This window comes from Heterocephalus glaber, unplaced genomic scaffold (assembly GCF_053883595.1).
Source record: "Heterocephalus glaber isolate CG9 unplaced genomic scaffold, H.glaber_assembly_v1.0 deba00000122, whole genome shotgun sequence".
In the NCBI taxonomy this organism is placed as follows: domain Eukaryota; kingdom Metazoa; phylum Chordata; class Mammalia; order Rodentia; family Bathyergidae; genus Heterocephalus; species Heterocephalus glaber.
Window position 1 is genome coordinate 9,729,206 of NW_028258138.1, and position 24,927 is coordinate 9,754,132.

The 24,927-nt window shown below is 48.9% G+C and overlaps 1 protein-coding gene and 1 long non-coding RNA gene across 17 annotated transcripts in view; one reads left to right on the forward strand and one right to left on the reverse strand.

Moving 5' to 3' along the window:
- Positions 1-24,927, reverse strand: part of Itsn1 (intersectin 1) — a 207,855-nt gene that overhangs the window by 25,619 nt on the left and 157,309 nt on the right. For all 10 annotated transcript variants that reach the window (XM_087208245.1, XM_087208250.1, XM_087208242.1 and 7 more), the window contains 4 exons: positions 24,529-24,646; positions 21,882-22,073; positions 4,806-4,927; positions 3,219-3,325 (listed from right to left, as the gene is read on the reverse strand). In XM_087208245.1, coding sequence (XP_087064371.1) covers positions 3,219-3,325; positions 4,806-4,927; positions 21,882-22,073; positions 24,529-24,646 — 539 coding nt within the window. The remainder of the gene's footprint in view (positions 1-3,218; positions 3,326-4,805; positions 4,928-21,881; positions 22,074-24,528; positions 24,647-24,927) is intronic.
- On the forward strand, positions 733-21,885 carry LOC110348650 (uncharacterized). Of its 7 annotated transcripts, XR_015450185.1 has the most exons (5): positions 733-1,157; positions 2,670-2,756; positions 4,889-6,455; positions 6,737-6,878; positions 7,304-21,885. It is a non-coding gene; the product is annotated as an uncharacterized LOC110348650 (long non-coding RNA). The 7 variants fall into 7 exon arrangements; XR_002394069.2 differs by having other exon boundaries at positions 4,889-7,427; positions 8,222-21,885; XR_002394067.2 differs by having other exon boundaries at positions 4,889-6,878.

Below are 24,927 nucleotides of genomic sequence, written 5' to 3' on the forward strand. Positions count from 1 at the left end.
TCTGTCATTTTGAAATTTTCATAATGAAATGTTGGCAAGGAGAAAAAGAAACAAGATACTGAGAAGGCACCTGATAAATACCAGTATTTTATCTGGAAGATGAAAACATTAGCCAGTTTGCTGAGATTGCAAATCAGGTAAACAGAAGAACAGCCAGGGAGAAGAAGGGTTGGGAACACCCAGGCAGGTTTACACCAGGAGGGACAGCAAGGCAGGTGGACCCCAGACCTCCTGCTCCTCGCTCGGAACCACCTTGCAGCAGACAGGACAGGCACCCTGACTTCGATCTCACGTGGGAGCTGCAACAAAGGGTGGGAGCTTCCTGCCTAAGGTAGCAGCCTTGAAAAAAATTAGAAGGTGCTAGAGCCAGGACAAAAACTTGGAGCTTGTACCTCCTGGCTCTGTGTTCTTTCCGTGCATGGCATAAATGAGTGGAATCCCCTGTTCTGGGACCCTGAATGTCACGCACAGAGCGGCCTGCTTACTGTGTGACTTTCCATAAGTCATTCAGCCTCTCTGGGCTTGGATTCCCCAGCTGTCAGCATTCTCTGTCATTCCCTCAGAATGGTGGAGCAGGTCAGAGATAACAGGAGGAGAAAGCACACTGCCTGGCCCCACAGAGCTCGGGAGAGTGCTGCTCTGTTCCCCTGCAGGCACAGGAGCAGGAAGGAGGGTTAAGAGCAGGAAGGTGACGGAAACAGGCCAGGAGCTGAAGGTGAGCAAGGCCCGAGGCCGACTGCTGGGGAGCGGGAGGTGGCCCTTCTCGGGCACTAGGGAACAGCACTTTCACTTAGAAACGTGTTTTCAACAGAAAGCTTCTGTGTTTTTAAAAGCCACGTGTCTTCAACACTTTAGGCTCAGGAGTTGATAAAGCTTACATCTTTGTCACCCAAGAGCCTCACGCGCTCATAAGCCGGGCTTTTGGAAGGTGCTTGGATTATGGGAGTTTATAGCTGGCTTGCTGTTAGGAAGCCGGTCTGATGGAAGAGGCGGTCCCTGGGGGCGAGGCCTGGAAGGGCTCCTCTCCCTCCCCGGCTCCTCCCTCTTCTCTCTGCTTCCTGTCAGGCTGCAGTGAGCAGCTCTCCTCCTCCACGCGCCCCCTGCCATGTCACCCAGCCTTGGAGCGAGCCAACTTTGGGCTGAAACCACTACATACCGTGAGCCAAAATAAACCTCTCCTTTAAATTGTGGGTGTCAGGCATTGGGCCTTAACAAAAAGGTGACTAAGATAGTAGTTGTAGGTCAAGGTGAACTAACCCCTTCTGCAGGGCAGCCTCTCTCCAAGCCAAGAGTGCGGGTTCAGCTTCTACCACCGGGGACCCCAAGGCCCCAGCCCCGCAGTTACTACAGACCAGGGCCTCATTGTCTGAGTGCTGGTGGGATAGGTAGGATAGGGGAACGGTACTTTATCATCCCTGCTGCACTTTGGATACTTTTGTGTCCCCAACGGTTGGGGTGCTAGAAGCCTGGCCCCCAGTGTGGAAGCACTGAGGTGGTGGGACTTTTTTTTTTTTGGTACCGGGGATCAAACTTGGGACCATGCACTTGCAAGGCAGGCAGCAGAACCACTGAGCTAAATCCCCTGCCTCAGTGGTGGGACTTTTTTTTTTTTTTGGTACCAGGATTGAACTCGGGTCCTTGTGCTTGCGAGGCAGGCAGCGGAACCACTGAGCTAAATCCCCAGCCCCAGTGGTGGGACTTTTAAAAGGTGGGAACTAGCACAAGGAATGAGGTCACTGGCAGAATTAGCGTAGCCCTCACAGGATCTTGGCTAGTTCCCTGGAGAAAGAGAGGTAAAAAGGTAAGCCTGGCTCCTGAGTCTCTCCAGCTTCCTGCCTTGTGTGTGATCTTCTCACACTTTCTCCTGCCGCCATGATGCCATCCACCATGAGGCCTCCCACCAGAGGCCGAACAGATGGAGCTGCCCAATCTTAGACTTCCAGCCTCTAAAACTGTGAGCCACATAAACCTCTTTTCTTTGTTTTTTGTTACAAAAACAAGAAAAGGGCCAATAAAATCCCCATTTTACAGGACATTGAGGCCCAGGGACTATAAGTGACCTCCCCAAAGACACATAGCCAGAAGGCAACAGCAAAGTGTAAGCCCAAGAGTCCAACACCCATGTTATGTTTAGAACACTTCTGCATCCCCCTCCACAAGAGGTCAATGGAAAGACTTTCTCCGTGTGCCTGCCTGGGCTCATCCGTGATTGTTATCCAGAGCACACAACAAGCAGAATTTTATGTCTTTATGTTTGCCTGTCTGTGCCTGTTTCTCCCTCTCTTCATGCATTGCAAAACACACACCCAAGACAGTAGGTACACGACATTATTTTACAAAAACAATGCAGGATACTCAGTGGTGGAGCACTTGCCTTAAATGTGCAAAGCCCTGAGTTCAATCTTCACCCTCCCCCCACCAGAGAAACAACGAACAAAACAAAAACAACACAGGGGTCACGTTTAGGAAATGGTAGTTTCCCAAAGACCTGAACCTAGAGATCAGGGCCAGACACAATCTTTGGGGCTGAGGAGAGGGCCTTGCTCCTAGCTGGTATATCCACCCATGCCCTAGAGGCCAGGATTAGTGTGTGTTCTAGCAAGTCACGCTATAGTCAGGACCTGGTGAACAAGGATTTGGGGTTTTGATCTTTCTTTCTTTCATTCTAGCATGACAAAAGATCCTTGTGATGATTGCGTCCAACCCCCTCATTTTACAGATTGGGAACCTGAGGCTCAAAGAGGAAAAGCAATGAGGTAAAATCCAAACCCAGGTCTCTGCAAACTAAAGTAGGAATGAAACACCAACGGCTGCAGGTGGGGCTTCTCAGAGCCCTTCCAAGACAGGGGAGTCTCCCCAGTTTCTATCTGCCACCAGAGACCCTGAGGGTAGGCTTTGGGGCTGGGGTTGTACCACTACCAGGATGGAGCTGGCTGTCGATCGGGAGCCAGAATTGGCCCTACTCTGGAAATTCTGGGACAACAGTCAAAGCAGGATCCGGGATGCCTTGGAGATTTGCTCCCCATAATTAGGAACTGGGAGTGAATTTGTGGAAAGCACGAAGGCAGAAGCAGGTGATGGCACTTGTGAGTGGCAGTGTGCAAAACAGGCAGAGAAAGACACAGGGCAGCATGCACAGGGACACACGGACCGACTGCACGAGGTGCTGGTATGGGAGCCAGGAGCGGCGAGGTAGGGGTTAGAGAAGAAAGGCTTACTTCAGTAGTTTGATATTACACATTATCAGCTCCTTCCAGTTAACAAAAATCATAGCAACCTCTTTCTCTGTCAGCAGCTCAGACTCCATCAGGGGTTTCTGAAAGATCTACGTGCAGAAAACGGAGCAGTTCAGAAAGCAAACAGTTAGCTCAAAATCCACGCGTGCACGCACCAGTCTGTTCAGAGCAAGGGAAAGGACGGGGCTGCAGCTCAGCCAGATGCCCACCTTCCCGCTGGGGACTGAGCAGATGGGAGGGTCCCCACCAGGGCTGTGTTATCTTCCAGGGAGGGAAGCCAGGTGAGTCCCTGGAGGATGGGTCCTAGCTCCACCAGTAAGAACCTGGGAGCCAGTACAGCATCATACAGACCCACTGGGCTGTCACCTCCCACTGGGAGGAAATGGGCTCAGGGGGAAAGGTGACAGTCAGGGATGAGCCTGCAGCATCTCCTGCCCCTAACAAGTAGCTATGTAAGGGCCCTCGGGAATGAGTCCATTGCTTTGCCTCAGCAAAGCCGGTTGTGGACAGAGCCAGCCAGCACTTGTCGGGGCAGTTAAAGGGGGGAAGGTGAAACCCTGCTCTTATGTGGTTGGGCAGCTTGCAGTAAACATCAGATCTCACTGGGACCCCAAGGAGTTGATCCTCCTGCTTACAAGGTGTTCCTTATCAACTGTCTCAAGGGGCAGGAGGCACTTCAGAAGGTTCTTTAGGGATGGGGAAACAGCCCATCTTTGAAATAAACTCGACCCCTGGGAGCCCTAATCCCTATGAGTCCTTACACCGGTGTTGAATCAGGCAGATCCCGGGGTACCCTGTTTCACATCTAAAGGGGGGATACTCACATCCTAGTCACCTACACTGTATATTTAATAGCAGTCCAATGTCTGGAGCCACCCTTTTTAAGTTGCACCACTGCCCGTGTGTTAGTGGTGGCTTGTGGGCTAGAAACCCAAGCTGTGGTCTCCCAACACTGGGTAGCCCGGCCGTGTCTCTCTGGGGCATTAGGACTATCCGACGAGATGGTTTCACAACCTTTGGTGGGATGCAGGTGGTTTCCAAACCACTAGAGGACTTTTCAAGTTGTAGGGTGACCTCAGGTCCAGCTCTGCAAATTTGTTCCACCAAAAGCTTGCTTTTTCAGCACCCCAACTCCACATCACCCCATCTTTCTGGACAGGGTAGATAAAGCCCTTCGATGACTACCTGGGGAACAGACCAGATGAGGCATCATCCCAGGCCAGCGGCGCTCACAGAGGAAACACCTTCGTGCTCAGGGACAGATTTACTAGGAACATCTGGAGACACCAGCAAGCTGGTCACCATTCCAGATGCCAACACTGAGGGCCAGGGACAGGATGTGACCAGCTCTATGGCACCAACCAGTTTGCAGCTCAGGTGCCCACTGGGACAACAGAGTTCTGCCCCTCTGTGGGTGTGACTCAGAGCATAGCGAGCACATGACTGTCTCTTCTAGGGAAGATCTGTCACTCGGTGGCCATATGCCCCTTCTACGTCAGAGTGTCCCCAACACAGCTGTCTATGGCAGGGCCCCTGCCTCTCCCTGTGGCCACCTACAGCTGCCATTACCTCTGTGACCAGCTGCAGGTCGTTCACGTAGTTCTCCTCTGTGACAATGAGTTCGTGGATGTATCCTTGTCGTTTTCTTTCAGTCGGGGTCAACATATCCAAGAGATGTAAATCTGAACACCCTGGAAGACAAAAACATTGGAGACAATTAGTCCAGGTCTAGGGACTTCACAGCGTCACAGAGAAGACACCCCAGGCCCTCATTCCAGGTGAGCGGTGCTGTGGGTTGAACCGTGTCCCCTAAAGCTGTACTGAAGCCCTAAGTCCTTGTACCTGTAAATGAGACCTTACTTGGAATTAGGGACACCAAGTTTAAAAGAAATCATAGAAATGAGGATGGGCTGAGCTCCAACATGGCCCGTGTCCTAAGAAGACAAGGACACAGAGACACAGAAGAATGTAACGACAGTGGCAGAGGGAATGATGCAGCTACTAGCCAAGGAATGTCAAAGATTGCCAGCAACATGAGAGGCAACACCAGAGGCCAGAACAGATCCTCTCGAAGCCCGCAGAGGTGGGTGGCCCTGCCCGAACCTTGATTTTAGACTCTTGGGCTCCAGAACTATGAGACAATCAATTCCAGCTGTTTTAAGCCACCAAGTTTGTGGTCCTTTGTCACAGCAGCCCCAGAAATGAATAGGGGCAGCACATTCCTGCTCCATTCTAACCATGAAAATGATGTTGAAAGACTTCGTGACCATTTCCCAGCTTTACATTGGTAACTGCCTTTAATTCCCCTCTATTATACCAGCATTCTTCCCATTATGCAGATGAGGAAACTGGGACTTGGAGAAGTAGGCTCACCCCAGATCTCAGCTTGGCAGTGCTGAAGGCTCCAGAGGCCAGGTCTACCGTGGATCACTGCTGTTAACCCTAAGCTATCGGAGGGCACACAGATATCCTGATGTTGGATTTGGGAGAAGGTGGCTCTGCTGAAGCTCCCAGGGGACCTGGGGACCAGAGACATGCAGGACATATCCAGAGAGAGCTGGGACATCTCTTCTGGACAAGGTTGCTGCCCGAGCCCTGTGGAAGCTGAGCAACAGCTCAGCATGACGTCTCTGTGGAGGCCAAAACTGCCCAAGAGAATGGCTACTCCAACGCCCTGACGCGGGCCTTTGCCTCTGCTCACTTAGCTTGTCATTTGGGGTTTGTATGTTTGGAACATGTGTAGCTCATTGGCTAAGTCTGCCCCCTGCCCCACCGGGAATTGAACTCAGGGCCTTGGCTTGCCAGGCAGGTGCTGCTGCTGAGCTACATCCCTGCCCCTCAATACTCTGAATTAAAGGATGGGGAGGCTTCTTTCCTGGGAGCACCCCGCGTGCAGGACTTGACACACCTTTCCAGGCCAATAGTCCCCTTCACTTCATTTTATTAGAGATTTTTAAATTAACTGCACAAGTCAGATTTGTGGAATAGACTAGGAAGTGTAGCAGATGTAGGTAGGGCTGATTCCCATTCATTTTCATTTCTTGTCCTCCCTGCTTCCCACAAGGGGCCGCGATGGAGCACAGTGCAAGATCCTTTGCCAGGCCCCAGACCTGTGGTGTCAGCATCCCCTTTGGGCTACAGTTTTATATTACCAGGCTCCTGGCCAAGTTGACTCCTCAGGGTGAGGTCTGGAAATTTGTGATTCAACAAGCTCTCCAGGTGAGATTTTAAGGTTTGCTGAAGTTTGAGAAGGTTGCTCTGGACAGCCTGGGATTCCTTGAGATTCCATCTCCTTCCCCTGAGGGGGTTACCTGGACTCCTGACTAAGCTGGTCTATATGCTGGATGCTTCTGCAAATAGAATGATCCCTCTCAGACACATGACATCATGGATTCTTGGCAAATGCTTCAGCTGCTCCAGAGATTAGCTCTAGGGCTGCCCAGCCCTGATTTTGTTCCCGCTCCTTGCCAATCGCTGCATAACCTCTCTTGTTGGGACAGGAACATCTCAGGACCAGCAGGAAGTTGACAGGAAAGCAGCAGGAATGAGCCATCCTTATATTAGTGCCCTCTACGCCTTCTATCTTGGACCTCATGAGAAGGGCCACGTGCAGGGCTGAGCTGGACTCCCTGGGGCCGCAAGGTGAGTGTGAACCCTTGCACAGAATGCAGATGGATCTGAACTTGGGTCTCAGCTCAGCCACCCTCATGGCCCTGCTCTTCTTCCTGCCCTGAGGTGCTCATCATCTTTTCTGATAGCAGCCACCTCAGCAGTGAGTTCTCTGGAAGAAGCCAGGCACGGTTGCTCACTCACTGCACTCAGCCAGCTTCTGCCCAGCTGCTGTGTGGCTCAGGGTTCTGGAAGTGAGGGGCCTCCCTGATGTCTTTAACTTCCTGGAGAAGTCACCCAGGAAACATTTCTGAACCGTGGGAGGGGTGCATCCAGTTGCTACCCTATTTTTACCCCATTGTCCTGAGAGAGGCCAAGGGGCTAGGACGCTGGACATTTCTTATTCAGTGGCCAAATACAGCCCATGTATTGGAGCTGTGTTCCTCTCTCCGATGCAGACTCCACTGGGGTTTTCAAGACATGCCCTTCTGCGGGGATATTAGAATACTGGCGAAGAGGAGGCAGGTCTGAATCTATTTCGAAAACACTAAGAAGCAGGATTCATAGTGACACAAACATCAGGTGGGTAGTGGACCCTGGCTGGACCCCCAAGTGTCCCTTTAGGTCACAGTTCCCTTGGAGAAGACTGAGATGTTATGGGCCCCTGCCCCAGCACACGCATGTGTATCACACACACGACACACGTGCATTTTGGAGACCATTTCATCAGGTTCCAAAGCCCTCTTGAAGCCTGTTCATAGACCTCATGCATTCACTAAACAGACGTCCCTAGACACACAGGAGGTTGAGGGGATACTGCACCCTCATTGCAAAGGCTGAGAGTGCATTCTTGTCCTAATGACAAGATAGTTGCTGGAATTTGCCAGGCTGGGCCATTACTGGTAAATGACCCACAATATACAGGACAGAGAACTGCCTACTTCACCTGCCAGCAGACCCTGTTAAGAAACCTGGACATTATTAAAGCAGAAACTGACAACCAGATTAGGATTATGTTCTGAAACAAGGAGGTACAAGGGGCCTGGAGACACATCTAGAATGACTGAGGAACCAGAAACAAAGACCTGTCAGGAAAGTGATGCTTGCTTTGGACTTTAGCTCTTCTGGGTCCCAAGTTTTACTTGGAGTAAGTCTTAAAGAAGCTCAGTGTCAGAGGAACTACAGAAGGTCCAGGGTAAATTAGGACCACTGAGCTGAGAATCCCAGGTGCCCGGGGCCAGTTCAGATGGGTCTGATGGCTTCTATGTGGCCACCAACTCTAGGCAGCTCCAGCCTTCTGGGCGTGCTGGGTATTGGGGTCTCAGAGTGCTGGGTGGGTCTGGGCAGCTCGCCCCAGTGAATCCCACCCCACGCAGGTCCAACTGTCAGCTTCCTTGGAGACAGGAGTCAGCACTGGTAGCCTCTCCAGGACCCAGAACCCAACAAGAGGCCAAGATTTCATGGAGAGATTCATCTCCACATTGCAAACCAATCATGTAGACTTGAGCTGGTCTCTCAGCCACGAAACCGACCCACGGGATGTTTAACAAATTCTTGCTGGTGAATGCCAGACCAGGAGAACCACAAAAGAAGTGAAAAGACATTTTTAAACTCAAAAATATCCTTCCTTTGAAAATGTAATATTTAGAAAAATAACAGTTAAAAAAAAAGAAACCTCCATTATTCAAAACAGGATAAATGGAAAAGACATTTCAAATAAAAAAAAGTTTGTATTAGGGATGGAGGGAGGTGGCCCTTCTCTCCTTTGGGTAGCAGGATAAACATGGTGTGCCAGCCCCCCTTGCCAGCGAAAAAGGAGAGCATAAAGGATGGCGAAGGATTTTCCATGGACAGGCAGGAGGAATGAAGGGAGACTCATAACTTACTAAAATCCACTCACAGCTGAAATAATATTGGAAATATTGCAAGTGACTCCAAGCAGTTAAAAATGTTACCTCATTACAGTCCACATAAAATTCCTAATCTATATGCCTACATTTTGTATAATTTTCTTAAACACATTTACAAAGTAGAGCAAGCTGTGACGCCCCTTTGGAAGACAGGGATGCGTAAATAAATCCTGGGGAAAAGTATGGGAAAATCTTACCCCAAAAAGGTCGTCTTGTCCCCTTTGACCATTGTTCATATCATGGAGTAATTTAAATAAATCTTTTTAATACAAAAAACATGAACAAAAGCCTTTAGGGTAAAAAATGGCTGTGACTCCTCTTCTCACCTCTAGTCACTGTATCTTTCCCAACAAGGAGCATAATATTGAGACCCAAAGTAGCCCTCACAGCAAGCTGGCCATTGGGCAAAGCAAACAAACAGGCTCGGTTCCTGTTATCAAAGGGCCAAAGTATACAGTAAATTGGTCAATAAATATTTATTAAGTTTGCAGGAAGTCCAAGAGACACAGAGATCAGCAAGGGACTGTCCATGTCCTCAGGGAAACCCACAAATGTGGAGGAGACTCTGAAGGAAGTGAAATTTAAAATAGCAAGCATTAAAAGATGGGCCAGAGAGCCTGCCAATGGTGGGGGCAGAGACTCAGCGAAGCAGGGACTCTGTGCAGCAGAGGAAGCTCCCACCAAGAGGCCCTGAGTGCTGGACTTGGCCATGGCGGGGAAGGCAAGGCCATTAGGTTGAGGGTGTGGACACCGACAGGGCAGGTGGTCTCCAGGTGCCAGGTGGACACAGACATGCTGTAGGAGACAAGGGGGCGGTGGGAAAGGGCCACCTGGCACAGGTCATGGTGCCAACACAAGACTTGAGACAAAATGTGGAGCGAGCAAGAGAGAGAACAATATGGAAGCTTGGGCAGTGGCTTCCACCTCCAGGGAAAGGATGCCTGCTGTCTCTGGGAACATTTGGCTCAGTTCCTCTTGCTAAATGGCCTGAGGTCAGCATCTGCAGAATCCTGGATTTCCTGTCCACACTGCTGGTGTCCACACTCCTGGTGTCCACAGCCTTAGTCTCTCTTGCCATGTGAACCTACATACCCCAGAGTTGTACTGAATCCCCCTGGAAAAATTAACCTAATTATACTCCCCCAACATCCTGGGCAGTGTGGTATATGGGGGTGGCTATCATTGAGGAAGAGGAGATGAAGCCCAAGTGGATATGACATGAGGAAGTGTCCCTGGTCAAACTCTCACTGAGTACCAGGCGCCTGCCTCTTAAAGGGCATTGGTGGAAGTTGTCATCAGTTCTCAGACCAGAGTTGCAAATCCTTAAGATTTGATTTTTAGGGATCTGGAGAAGCTGTTGGGCATGGAGGACCATGGTAAGAGGTGACAGATGCTACTCAGTGACACCAAAGACCCTCATGCCCATGTCTTCATGAGCCCTGGCATCCCTCTCTGGCTTGTCTAGACCCGTGTAGCTGGGTGACGCACTCAATCATAACCCAGAATCTTACAAGTACTGATGTGGCTTCCAGATAAGCTTCATTTTCTTCCAGGAAGGGCAATCCAGTCTACAATGTTGCCAGGCAGTATAATGACTGCTGAGAAGCGATGAAAAATTCATCCCAGAAATAAATCATCTCCTTATTTGCCATAAATACAAATGTTGTGTGGGGGGCATCATTTATGGCTTTATAATTGATGCAGGAATCCCTGGCATGGGTGCTGGTCCCTATCTGCTATGCATTTTGTAGCTCATGCTTGGCCGTTTATGTCACTACCCAAGTTTTTTCTTTCTTACTAAGTCCCTGCTTTCGATGTGCCTTACCCTGCAGGATTTCAGGTATCCTTAGTAGCTGCCATAAATAAATCCTTTGGGTACACAGGCAAATTAAGGTGTTATAATAGAGGAACATGTTTTTATTGGAATGTGAGGGGAGGAGGCAGTAGTTTTCTTTCTTTCCTTCCTTCCTTCCTTCCTTCCTTCCTTCCTTCCTTCCTTCCTTTCTTTCTTTCTTTCTTTTTGGTACCGGGGATCGAACTCGGGTCCTTACACTTTCAAGGCAGGCGCCGGAACCACTGAGCTAAATCCCCAGCAGAAGAGGCAGTAGTTTTGACTAGAGGGGTCTGGAATATTTTGCAGAAGAATTGAGATGGACTTTGCTGTGGTTAAATGCATCCCCCAAAGTTTAAGAGTTGGAGACTTACTCCGAGATGCAACAATGTTGAGAGGTAGTACCTTCAGGAGTAATTAATATTGATGTGTCCAGCCCCCTGGCCTCCCACCTTTCTGCCATGGGGCATCAAGGCTGGAAGGGCCCACCAGGCACAGCCCCGGGATCCTGGATTTCTCAGTCTCTAGAAATGTGAGTCAAATCAATTTCTTTCTTTTTTTTTTTTTTTTTTGGTACCAGGGATTGAACTCGGGATGTTGCGCTTGCAAGGCAGGCAGCGGAACCACTGAGATAAATTCCTAGCCCTCAAATCAATTTCTTTATACATCACTCAGTCTCAGGTATTCTGTTATAGCAACTCAAAACAAAGACAAGTGTCGTCAGGCAAATATTGAGGGGGGGCAGGTTTCAACTAGAGAGGACAGGTGGAGCGAAGGGGAGTCAGAGTGGGGCACCTGGAGCCCCAAGAACAGGAGTGGAAGAAGGAAGTAGATCCAGGGGATGGCGAACAACGAGCACTCACACTCAATGCCACCCTGAGCTCGCAGCTCCAGGCACTGATTCCTCACTCATAATCCTATGCAGTAACTACTGTTGTCCCCCATGGAGTAGATGGAGAAACTGAGGCACAGAAGAGTTAAGTAAGTTGACAAAGCCTCAGCTCATAAAGACAGAGGGAGCCTGGGCTGCTTGCCCAATGAATTCCTCCACTATGCTTCCTGCTTGGCCCGCAACCTGGTGTTCTGGTGTCCTCGAGCTGTCAAAATGGAGCAACACAGACGGGGCAGCTGGAAGCACAGAAAGGAAGTCCCTCACCATCCTGGAGGCTGGAAGGCTGACAGCAAGGTGTCCACAGGGCTTGTTTCTTCTAGGTCTCTCTCCCTGGCCTACACATGGTCATCTTCTTGCTGAGTCCTCATATGATCTTGCTGCTATGTGTGTGCAAATCCCTGGTGACTCCATGTGTCCAGTTTCTTCTTCTTATGAGGACACCAATCAGATTGGAGCAGGGTCTGCCCTGCTGGTCTCAGGGTAATTTAATTATCTTTTTGGGGACACTACCTCCACGTGCAGTCACATTCCGTAGGTGCCTGGGGTCACGGCTTTGGCATCCAAACACTGGGAGACACAATTCAGCCCACAGTGGGTGGGAAGCACTTTGGTGGTGGAGTCAGGGACATTCAAATCGCATTTTGAGGGGATCGCTTTGTGTAAAATGCACAGGGTTGTGGCCCAGCAGAGTCCCCCAAGGGCCTTTAGAAATCTGAGTCCCTGCTGTACCCTGAATTGGCAAAGGAGGCGCTTCACCAGCAAAGCTCTCATGAGGGTCCAGGGTGGAGCTTGAGAGGATCCCTCCTCAGAAGAAGTGTGGCCTAGGAATCAAGGCACCAGTAGGAAAAGGGAGAGGAATCTGGAAACTTCATCAGTCCAGGCACAAAAGCATGGGCGCTGCCACACTGCTCAGCCAAACCCAGCTCAGGGTAGGTCACTCAAGCTGTTGTCCCAGGGGCCTGAGGCCTGTGGCCACAGAACATTGTTCCTCTTTGGCCATCCACAACCTGGAGCCCAGAGAACTGCTGCTCTGTGCATGGGGCCACTGCAGCTGTGAATGGGGCCACTCTGCTACCACTTATGCCAGCTCTATGCCTATGGCTCCACGGCTGCTCCATTCGAGACCCTCATCTAGATTTGTACAGCAGAGTTCAGAGATGTGCGGTGGCTTCCCTGGAGGTGTCAGGAAGTGGAACCATGAAGAAATCACCAGGTTTTCAAAGGGTGGCCCTCACCCCCTTCTTTCCCAGGAGCTTCTGGAAGGACTACCTGAGAGCGCACGCTTGTCTTTGGAGCTCAAGGCTGTTGGGGCTGGTGGTGCCAGGCTGAGCCAAGGCAGATTGGTCTTCTCCAAATACCTGATTGAGCAGTCTTGGGACAGCCCAGTGCAGGGAGGCTCTGGAGCTTTGCAAACAGCAGGTGTACTTCCCATCCCCACAGGACTGTCTTCAGAAGGGGCTGAACATGGCCTGGTCTCTCTTGAACATGGTAAAGGGGCCCCACTGGAACACAAGAGACTCCTGACCCGGAGACTTTTCCTGCTGTCTCAGCAACTGCACAGATCTGCCCAGGCCCTGCTTTGGTGCTGCTTCCACTCTGGTGAGGGAGACAGAAAGCCAGACACAACACATGCATGAACAGGTAATATGTAAGGTGGTTACAGGAACAATGAAGAATAATTCCTAGGATTCATGAGCTCATTTCCTGCTTTAAGGTCTTTTCCTGAGGGCTTTTTTTTCAATATGGTGACTTCTACCCAGTTCTGTGCTGGGTTCTAGGCAACACACAGGGAGAAGAATGAATGCTGTGCCACACAGAGCCAAGTTGGGGAGGAAGGACAGAGGTGGTAGAACAAGGCGAGGGCATGTCAGGAATGATCCACACCAACACTTCCTGAGGAGCCCCCAAAAGCAAGGTGCCATGAGGGGCATGAAAGTGTGCAGGACTCTGCTCTCTTGACTTATAATCATCAGGGAGACAGAAGCCCCTCCGTGTCAACTCCACATGGAAGGGTGTCAACACTACATCCCCCACCCGCTCTGTGAAGGTCTCTGGGGATTAACAAGACTTGGGATATGGGCCTTGCCCCTAGTGAGCTTGCCATCTACTGAGGGAGCTGAGTGTCTAGTTACTCATGCATCAGCCTCTCCAGCCACTCACTGTGACGTGATAAGGAGTTCAGGGAAGAGCTGAGTCACTGTGGCAGGAGTGGTGGCAGAGAAAGCTGAAGGGGAGAGGAGAGTGAGGGACAGGACACTGCTGATAGGGGAAGCTTCTGGGCTGGCAAGACTGGACAGGCTGGGTGGGGCCAGGCAATGGAGAGGTCCATGGCCCTGAGCACAGTCCACCACCTCTGGATCAGATGGAGGCCTGGGGGATGGTGGAGCCTTAGGGGGGCTGGTTACACAGTCTCTAATGGTGGTAAGGCCCCACATCTGTGCTGCCGGCATGCCCCACTTCCCCCTAGATGTAGGCCCGGGAGGCCACTACAGGTGGGTTCCAGTCCTGGCAGGGACTCCCGTAATGAAAATGGTCTGTGCCATTAGTGGCCTGCAGGCTGGAGGAGACACTCTCAGGAGGGCAGGTGGACAGCCACTGGGGCCACAAAAGCCTAGACTCTTGTGAAAAGTCAGCACAGTGACCTGAAAGGTGACAGGACTAGAATACTTGGCCCAGATCCTAGAGACTAGCTCTGTAACTAGCCCCACCTGGGCCTTCACTTTGTCAAGCACAAAGGAATGAGTTGGCTAAAAAGGCTTCCCTGAGGTGATGATCAAGCAGGGCTCAAAACTGAGCACAGATAAGAATAAATGAAAACAAGTAAGACATGAGGGCTGGAGAAGAAAGGGGCAGTCAGAAGACTACGCCATCCTTATGGAGGGGCAGGAGCAGCTCATTGGCCCAAGGGCCTTTGCACTTGCTGTTGCTTGAGTTGATCTTCAAAGGACTCCTGAGTCAGGTCTCCACCCCATGTCACCTCTTTATAGAGGCCTTCCTGGGGCATCCCCTCTGCTAGAGTGCTAACCCTTGGTGATGCTCTGTCCTATTTTGTCTATGGTGAGCTGGAATGATTGCTGATGTTTGCCAGTGTCTCCTCCCACTCCTATAGGATCCTTAAACACAGGCATCCCATCTGCTCATGTTCCATAGGAGCAGCAGGAGAGGGAAGCGCAGGACAAGGTAGCCCCTCCTGGTTGCCAGCAGGAAGGGAGGAGAGGGAGGAGAGGGAGGAGAGGACTGGCGGGTGTACTGCTAGCCCTGGAGGAGGCCTGGGGTGAGAGCTCCTACTGGAGACCAAGTCCCTGGAGGCCGTTACTGAGGATTCAGATGCATGTGGCCTTCCCATGGGGCTGCGGGACTCTAAGGCAACGCCCCAGAGAGCCACAAGGCCTCCTTGGCTTTGCCCTCTCTGCTGAGGCAGATCTGCAGCTCGGGCACTGCTGGAGGTCCAGCAAGCAGAGCAGAAGGGTCCAAGGCTGAGGGATCTCGAGGTGCACACGGTGGGGCAAGGAATAGATTTCCCAGGGTCTCTAAGAGTGCTGGGGCAGCTACTCTGGAGACAGCACTTTGGGGAAGAGCATGTCCCTTTGCAAACTGCGTGATTGCTTAAAAAAACAAGAAAAAAGCAACCAGTCCTGGTGTATGTGGGGGTCTGCTGCATGTTCCATTCTTTGCTGGCAAGAGAACACCAGGCCACAGAGGGCTGTGATGAAGAATAAAGGACCCAGTGACTCAGTGCATTTGTGACAAGTTTATTGTGGGGCGCTGCATGGGGCTGCCAACACAGTCCACAGACGTGACATTTAAAAACCTTGCACATTCCATTTTCCTGCTGGCTGCCCCACCGTCCACCGTGTGAAACACAGGCAGCTGTCCACATCCACCAGCAAAGCATGTCTGGGGTGCTGGAAGGATGCTTTCAAGAGCTGCTTGCTACCACACAAGTGGGCCTCCTGCTGACACAGGGAAGGGGCTGTATCTGTGTACAAATTAGTGGGACAAACTTGCAATGAGATATCTGAACACTTTAAGGGAAGCTGTCCAATCTCCCTCTGACGTCTTTAAGCCGTAAGAATGGTTTCTGATAGGTCTTTAAACACACGTGACCCACTTGCTGACTTGGTTTCCTGCAAGGAAGCAAGTAGGACACCACTGGATTGGGTCCTTTGATGCTCACCCACCAGGCACAAATGACTTCCCTCTCCAAGAACAACAAAGTTAGTATCTGCTGGGTGTTTACATTCTGCTAAGTGTTATTTTCTCTCCATATGTAAATGAGGAAACAAACTGAGGGTCAATAACTTGCCCAAGGTCATCCAGCTGGTAAGTGTGAGAGGTAAGATTTGAATCCGTGCTCTGAATAGCTATTCAGGATTGCTTTAGCCCCAAGGGCCCGAAATATGGCTTTGTCCCTCTGAGTGCCCATCATCCTATGGGCAGCAGGCTATAAGGAAATAAAAGGTGCCAAACTTGGAAGAGGAGTGGAGTAAAATAATAAACTGAACTTGTTGATAAGCAATGTTACTATATAAGGCAGTACAGGCTTCTGGTGGCAGCCAGGAATGGAAATTTGGGAGCTACAGTTGTTACAGACCAAGGGCACCCAGGGCAAGCCTGACTTTGCCTGCAGTCAAGAAGGATCAAAGGTTGGGGGGCCAGCCTGATGTCTGTGAACTGAGAATGAGCCCCACCATGTGGACTCCTTACTGCCCGCTCCAAACACCCTCCGTGATCCCAAGGAGGAACCACACAAGGGAAGAGGGACCCATTCCCACCTTTCAAAGATGCAGTCACCGATTCCCTAGACTGGGAGCTCAGAGGCTCTGGGGAAGACAGGGTTGCTCTCCTCACATGCAAACCAGAAAGAGGCGCAACCAGGGAGTGAGTGGGCAGAGCTGCTCTGAGAACATCACTGTCTCCCCAGAGCCCCAGTGTCCACTGTCAGGCGTAAGACTTGTGCTCAGCTTTGTCTAAGCTCTCAGTGCCATCAAGCAATCTTCAGGGGGCATCCCTGCACCCCACGCTCCCCTATTTCCTTCTGCGTCTCCTCAGTGAGGGCTGGAATGCACCACAGTGGCTCAGTATGCAAGTGTGGGTGACAGGCTGAAAGAAGAAGGGAGCACGTGGGGCGTGGAGGGGAGCCCAGGGGCCTCACCAGTGAGCACAGGCAGATCACAAGGGCTTCCCCTCTTCTGAGTCAGGGTTCACAGACTACAACAAGAGGAAGCACTGTCCATATTGAAAAATATTACAGGCTGAGTTAAGGGAAGGGATGCTTCCTCTTGGAGGCTTGCAAAATCACTTGGAAATGATGTGCCAAGCGGATGTGGACACAGCAGCTGTCCGCCTGTCAGGATCTTTTACAGAGTGGTATCTGTCTGCTTTTCGGCTGTACCCTGACCTCACCATTCAACTCAAAGATACCAAGCTACAGATATGTCTTACTGCCTGTGACACACACACACACACACACACACACACACACACACACACACTGCTGACACCATAAAACAGTAACATGTACCTTCTAAGAGGCAATGCACTTAACAGCAAGTTGCATGGACACAATACATATATATCTTACACCTGATGCTCATTGTTTTTCAAACAAAATCTTAATTCTTGTGAATTGAATCATATAATTTAAAAAATGCCTGGGAAGCTTTCAACATAAAAATAGAACCTCCCTGAGTGGCCATGGAACCCTTTGAAATGGATTAGGTAACTGCCTATCAGGAAACATTCTGGAAATCTGGTTTTCCCAAATGTGGGTCTTCTTTTTTTAAAAAGGACCCAAGAAAACGTGTTTTCCTCTGCCACCAGATCCAAAGTATCAGATATTCATCTTTCTGTATGTGACATTCAACTCTCTCTCACAAATGGTTTTCAGTTTGCCAGGGAGCAGTGTGGACCTGAGTGTCACCCGGGGTGGGGTGGGGGTCCTCTGACCCTGCCCAGGAGCGGAGATTCGGCCAACATCAAGCTCTCTGGTCCTCAGCTTTCTTAGGTCAAATCAGCGAGACTCCAAGGACACTGCTGCTTCTAGGAAGTTGGCATCTAAGGGAAAAGGAAACTGGAGAGATGTTTTGGTTTCCTCTTGGAGGGTGATGTGTGTTGAGAATCTGGACTATTTTCTACAGTCTTCCTTTTTTTTCAATCTACTCATTCAATAGGTATTTCTGAGTAATAACCTACCATGTGCCATGTAATAGTACACTGTATTGGGTTGAGCCACGTGAAATTGTTTTTATGGTTAAGAGATAGCAATGTTGGCAATTTCATATGGTACAACCTACTAGTTAAGAGAGATTTCCTAAGCTAGTGTTACTGAGTTTTTCTCCTGATGGCATCAAATCCTTGTGGTAACCAGTTCTGATGCACAACCCAATCACTATCTGGGATGGGATTCTGGGTCTCCCTGGGTTTCCTTCTAGAGACGAGGCAGCCACATTTCCACCACTCTTCAAGCTGTAATATTTTGGAGCTTTGGAAAGGCATGAATCTTTGTTTTAGACCAACTTCTCCCAGATGTCCTTTTATGAAGAAGGTGACTCACACATGCACAATGAAGGCGACTCTGTTTGGGCTCTTGTCTCTATACCACTGGAACAAACCAGTGTCCCAAGGCTATTCACAGAGACCAGTATGACATGAAAAGATTTAACAACCAGTTCTTTTTGTTGAACAAATGATTCAAAGCAAATCAAAACTGGACGTGGTTAAAGCATGGAGCTAAAGAAGCTACCTCACATACCTTTCCAATTTATTTAGGAGATTCTTTCTTTCCCTCTTATTTACCACATTTCCCAAGAGAGAATATGAGTAGAAGAGCTGAATCTAATGCCAAACTACAGAGGACATGGTGAATAATCGAGATTTTGAAATACAAAAAAATCAAGGTTCTGGGATGCTTTTTATGGTAGTTACCAGGGCTACGCAAGTAGCCACCGGTGGGGCTATCATTTTTGGCCAAGGGCAGCCAGGTGACCATTAACCACAGTGGCCAGTGAGGTGAGACCCTTCTTGCTCAAACTCAGCACTGGTGACATCAGTACTGGGGAATTGAACCCAGGGCTTTCACACTGGCTACATCCCCCGCCCTTTAAAACGTTTTTACTTTGAGTCAGGCCTAAGTCCCTTGCTTGTCCAGGCTAGTCTTGGACTTGGGACCCACGTGCCTCAGCCTCCCAGAAGGCTGGGATTACAGGCGTGCACCGCCACACCTGGCTCAGGCCGTTCTTTGTCCTGGCGACCGTCCTGTCTGTGCATGACAGGATGTTCAGCGGCACCCCACCATCTTTTTACCGCTCACTAGATGCCAGAAGACCTCAGAGGCTGAGAACCACTGTGTCAGATGGATACTGAAAACCCAATGCAAAACAAATGAGTTGTGAGGGAAAACTTATGTCAGCTTCACCAACCCAGAGGGAAGATCTGCTGAGAGGGCGGGAGAGAGGGGGCGGTATTCAGAGGATCGCCCACTTGACAACTGTATTCCTCCAGCCAAACTCAAGACGGGAGGCAGAACCCGCCTTATGAAGGTGAGCGTCCTGGGTAAGGGACCGGGCCTGCTGACCTGCCTGATGTTCCACAGAGGGGTGGGGGCTGGGAAACAGCAGGAGCTCCACCCCGCCTCCTCTGGGCCTTCTTCTTCCCAACATCACAGTCGGCAACAGCTACTTCTCTCCCCACTTCCTCCAGGTTTCAGTTCCAACATCACCTCCTCCCGGAACAGTTCTTGACCCTTCCCTACAACACCTGCACCTGGCCACCTGCTCCAGATGGCCCGAGCAGCGTGCCTTGCACCCACACTTCCAGCATGTTACCCTCACCTCATCACAAACACACACCTCTACATTTGTATGGATTTGCGGAGTTTGGCTTTCTGCTTGTTCCTACCATTAGGATATAAATCCCATGAGGACAGGAACCATACTTTCCCCCGAACCCAACAGGGCACCCAACACACGGTAGATACATTCCTGGAAAGATTTACTGAATTGACTAAGAAATCACTTTTCAATTGAAGGGCAAGGGAGGCCCAATAAGTGAAGTGCACAGGATGGAATCGAACTTGTGATCATTGCAGCACATATGTCATCAGTGTGTATGCTGGCTGTTTCTGCAGAGGCAGCAAGACCAGAGGGTGCCAGGTGGGAGCAGATCCTGAATAAAACATGGAAAATACGCAAGTTTCTGTCTTTGCCCACACAGATCTTGAGTGTTCACCAGTCCCTTATTATTATACATCTTTTGGAAAAATGTTTTATACCCTGAGCCAAATCACACGCCTGCCAATGTGTCCACCACGTATAGTGGAAGCTCAATGAGATAGCTGAGCACTGAACTGGGTGGGAGAGTCCTGTGCTTGGAAACCAGTATGACAAGGACCAACCTTCACACAGTGGTAGGCAGGGAGCGAGGACGGGCCATCCAGAAAGACTCAATGAGGGTCTGAGCGTGTCTGTATTTCAGAGAGCACATCCCGCCAACAGCTCGCGGTCAGCAGGCCAATGCTCAACACTGCCAGGTTCCAACATCAAGAACACAGAGACATTTCCATCTAACTTTTATATGAAGAATTTAATTATCTATACATGTAACTAATTCAAAAGGTCGTATTACAGTTGTTAAAGCCGCAGGTTTATATATTTATATATTTTACATTCATAGCCATGAAAATACTGAAGCGCGAGTGGACAAGGAGCTGCCCTCGTCCCCTGCACCATGTGAGTAGAGGAGGAGCTGCACACAGCCGGAGCAGTGTCTCCAGGGGACAGGAACACACAGGGGACAACAAGTTACAGAGTCATTAGAAGGACAGCTAGATTGTGCTTGAGGCTTCCCCCACCCACTTTCTGTGCTGTCAGCAATGGACGTTTTTATTAAGAGCTTCCAGCTAAGTGTTTAAAAGACAAACATGGTTTCAGCTACAGCACAGCTAACACATACACGGACCATGAGCTCCATTTCATATTAATCTGTAGGAATTCCACAGTCTAGTTAAAAAATGTAAACATTGGAAATTAATCGCAGGGAGACTTCTACACATTCTTTCTTGTCAAGAAAATTACTTGTTCAAAATATGCCATTCCATGAAAAGCAACTGGAATAAAACCTCATGTAACAGAGAATAAAAAAAGAGATTGTAGATACTGTTGATCGTTTAACAACCTCAGCGGTGTTGTTGTCTACTGAGTTATGATATGAAACCACACAAAATTAAAAACCCCAAACAAAACACCAATTCCACCAGATAAATCTGAGACCAAACAAAAACACAGGCGCTTTCTCATGTGGCCACAAGGTGCAAAATAAAATCAATGCAATATGATTAGAGCATCATACAATGTAATAGCGTTTGCCACAGAAAGAACCGATTCCTTATGTACAAGATGTATTACATGCTCAACAAGGTACATCTGATACACACAAACAGGTACAAACACCTACTAAGCTCCTCTGTACTTCTATGGCAGGGGAAAGCCCCAAACTACACAATTTAGTTGGTAACACTGGACAAAGTGGAAAAATACATCAAGTCTCAGATTTATGGACATTTGGAACAATTTTTAATAGCACATGCAGCATTCCTTGATAGTGGGTCTTTTTGCAAAACCAAAATAGCAAAGAAGTAATTAATTGATTGATTTTTATTAAAAGTCTAAAATACATATTTAAAAATAATCTTGAAACTATTGAAAGCACCTGTGCAAAGGTGGGGGAAGTCAATTTGAGTAACTAGGAAAGCCACAAAAGGACCCACTACCCTGTGTATTTTTGTAATTTTTGCTTCTATCTCTGCAAATAATAACTCAAACATTGCGATCACATGCAACTATGGTAAAATGAGGTAAACTGCTCTGCAGTGAGTTCTTCTACTCAGAAGGCAGTAGGTGATCATGCTGGAAGTCACATGATCAGGGCTGCATCTCCCATCATCCCTCTGGGCAGTGATATGGGATAGTGGGTCTCTTTGAGGACTTTCAAGCCTGAGGGGGGGATGGACAACATATGATTCCTAGAAAAAGGAGGAAAACAACACATAAGCAAAACAAAACAATGAGCAAAATTCAAGCTAGGAAAATGAGTCAGGCATGTAAACAGCATGGTGCCAAAATGATTAAAAAAAAACAAAGAAAGAGGAAAGGGGGGGAGGGGACATGCTACAGAAGGAATGAAAATTAAAAAGAAACAAACAAACAAACAAATAAAAACCAAAACCGAAACAACCCCACAAGATAAAGTCTCGAAATACAGAAGGTCTTCAAAGAGACTGTTGCAAATGCAGCAGTGGTCTCACTTTAAGTTCTGCAAACAAAGCTCAGCAGAATCAGAGCAATGCTGCATGTTTTACTGGAAGACACCAGAGAGGAGAGGAACACTGCCACAAGGGCACTTACATTGCTGGCTGGGGTCCATGTCCGTGGTCAGCTTCACATAGTTGGATGGGAAGAGCCCCACTTGCCCGTTGACTTCCCCTTTCCACCAGTCAGGGTCCTCTTTGTTGAGAACGTTGATGATCTGGCCCTTGTTGAAGGCCAGCTCGTCGTCGTTCTGAGCCGTGTAATCGTACATCCCAATCACCTGGCACACTGCAGGAGACAGGGCTGGGTGAGCAGCTGCCCACGCCCGGGGCACGCAAGGCAGCCCCTTGCAGCCGGCGGCACTCTCATGGGTTATTTTTGCCCTTTCAGAAGAGGATACAATGAAGTGGAAGTGGCCTTTGGGGGTTTCCATAGTGTGGGGAACAGAGGAAGGTGAAGGATTAAAAATGAAGATGACAGCAAAATTTTCACATTGCTTTTAGTTTTTGTAACATCTTCCTCCTTTTCATATTTACTGGTCAGCAGGAATGTTAGTGATAACTCAATCTTTCCTTCTGAGAGGGGTGGGATTCCTTAGTACTGACTCCGGGAGACTGGATGACACCTGCCCAGCTCCACTCCACAGGATGGACACTGGGGACCATGGGACACCCTATCATTTTTCCTTCCTTTTTTGCAGTGCTGGGGCCCTAACCAGGGCCTTGCGCATGCTAGGTGAGCATTCCACCACTGAACCATACCTCCAGACTCCAAAAGCTTCCAAATCGTATTTAAAAAGATTATTCTGTACCAGGCATGGTGGCACACAGCTGTAATTCCACCCCTCTGGGAGGCTCAGGCAGGAAAATCAGAATTCAAGCCCAGGGCCAGGGATTTAGCTCAGTGGTTTCACCACCTGCTGCGCAAGCGCAAGGACCCGAGTTCGATCCCTGGTACCAAAAAAAAAAAAAAAAAATTATTGGGCCAGGGATTTAGCTTAGTGGTTCTGCCACCTGCCTTGCAAGCGCAAGGACCTAAGTTCAAACCCTGGTACCAAAAAAAAAAAAAGAACTCTTAATTCAGAATTCAAGCCCAGCTCGGGCAACTTAGCAACTTAGTGAGACCCTGTCTCAAAAAAATAAAAATAAAAAAAGCTGGGAATGTAGCTCAGTAAGAAGGCCCTGAGGAAGGAAGGAAAGAAAGAAAGAAAGAAAGAAAGAAAGAAAGAAAGAAAGAAAGAAAGAAAGAAGGAAAGAAGGAAAGAAAGAAAGAAGGAAAGAAGGAAAGAAGGAAAGAAGGAAAGAAGGAAAGAAAGAAAGAAAGAAAGAAAGAAAGAAGGAAAGAAGGAAAGAAAGAAAGAAAGAAACAAGAGAGAAAGAAGGAATGAAAGAGAGAGAGAGAAAAACGGAAGGAGGGGAGGGGTAGGGGAGGGGTCGGGGAGGGCAATAAGGGGAAGGAGAGGGAGGAGGGAGGGAGAGAAAGATTCTGCCGCACCTTTGCATTTCAAAGAAATTTTTGCATTCAAGGATAACTTTTCGGCTGGGGATTTAGCTCAGTGGTTCCACTGCCTGCCTCACAAGCCCAAGGTCCAGAGTTCGATCCCCAGTATCAAAAAAAAACAACTAACTTTTGTCCTTTTCTGTCAAAGGAAGTTAAATCATTCTCATTCTCTGGTGTCTCTTCACTTTGGGTAAGTCTGTACCATAGGCCACCGTCTCTTATCCAATCAATCTGATCAATGTATAGGTTCAGTTTCAAACTTTCAGCTGAGTCATTTCTGCAAATGGTTTCAGTGGGGTCCAACCGACCTGGTGAAGGAGTTGCATGCTGACAATGCGGGGAGGGGCCCACCACCAGATCTGCCAGGGCACGGCAGATCCAGCTGGAATCCCTCTGCCTATAGGAGGCCTCTGCTTAAGCAAAGAGGCCCCGCTAGGGTCAGGATTCAGTCACAAAGTTTGCCAATCTTTTAATTTCTTGCAGAGGCTGCCAAGTTTTAATCTGATTCCACTGAAGATGTATAGCCCAGACATTTAACCACAAGGTAATGAAACAAAAAATTCCCTACTTCTCACAAATGCCACCCAAGGACTGGCGGCTTCACGACCCAAAGCAAAAATCTGTTCTCCTCCCCTCCCCTCTCACAAATACTACTGCAGCATCTAATTTAGTCCCTTAGATCAGAAAATAGCCAACCGGGTCAACAGCAGGGCACTGTCTTTTTTTAGGGCTCTAAGTAAGGGTGCACAACATCCTGCCTACTCAGCGAAGACCCTCTGTTCACAGTAAATGTCACCAGGGAGTTATTCTGGTCTTTTGTGGACACTACATTACAACCAACAGACCCCCACGGCCTCCAGCTCAATCTTCTGACCTATGTGGACCCCTGTCATTTATTTTTAGGAGCCCCTTTCTGTCACCTCACCCGTTAGCCCAAATCCCAATTTAAATGGCTGGAAGGAAATCAAGAGAAAAATCTGGCTTTAAGGCCAAGGCATTCATGACTCCTTGAGGAGGAGAATTCCAACAAGGGCTCTGTTGTACCCAGCACAGTCAAGCTACTTAGATATTTGGTCCTTTTGAAAAACATAGTCCATATCCATTAGCTGGGTGTCAGTTCCAGCAAGTACAAGAAGTGCTTAAAGCACATGTGGAAAACAATCTAGATACTTAATGAGACCACTGAGTGGAGAGGCTACAGCAACATGCAGATCATTTTCCAAGGAGACTGCACACTCCTTACCTGCTGGCAATGCTGCTGACTTGGGTAGTTCTGTTGGAGTGATTTTGCTTGTCCCAGGGCTTAGAAGTTTGACATAGTTAGCTGGGAACCAGCCTATTTGGCGCTTTTTTCCACGTGCCTAACAAAAAAATAAGTATATCAAAAATTTTAAGTGGTTCATCTTCTTTTACAATTTGCTTTATAGCAGAGAACTAATGTAAAATTTATATAGAAATAAAATGCAAAGGGCATTAACAGTAGAACCCATGGATTACTATGCCAAGAACAAACCATTGACAGCAAAAATCCAAATTGTGGCATCCACTGATCAGCAAAGCCTGGAATATTTTTGCTAAGGGCTGGATCACAAATTCAGAGTATTCTGTAGTGTGTCTAATACAGAAAGTAGGTTAACTCTTG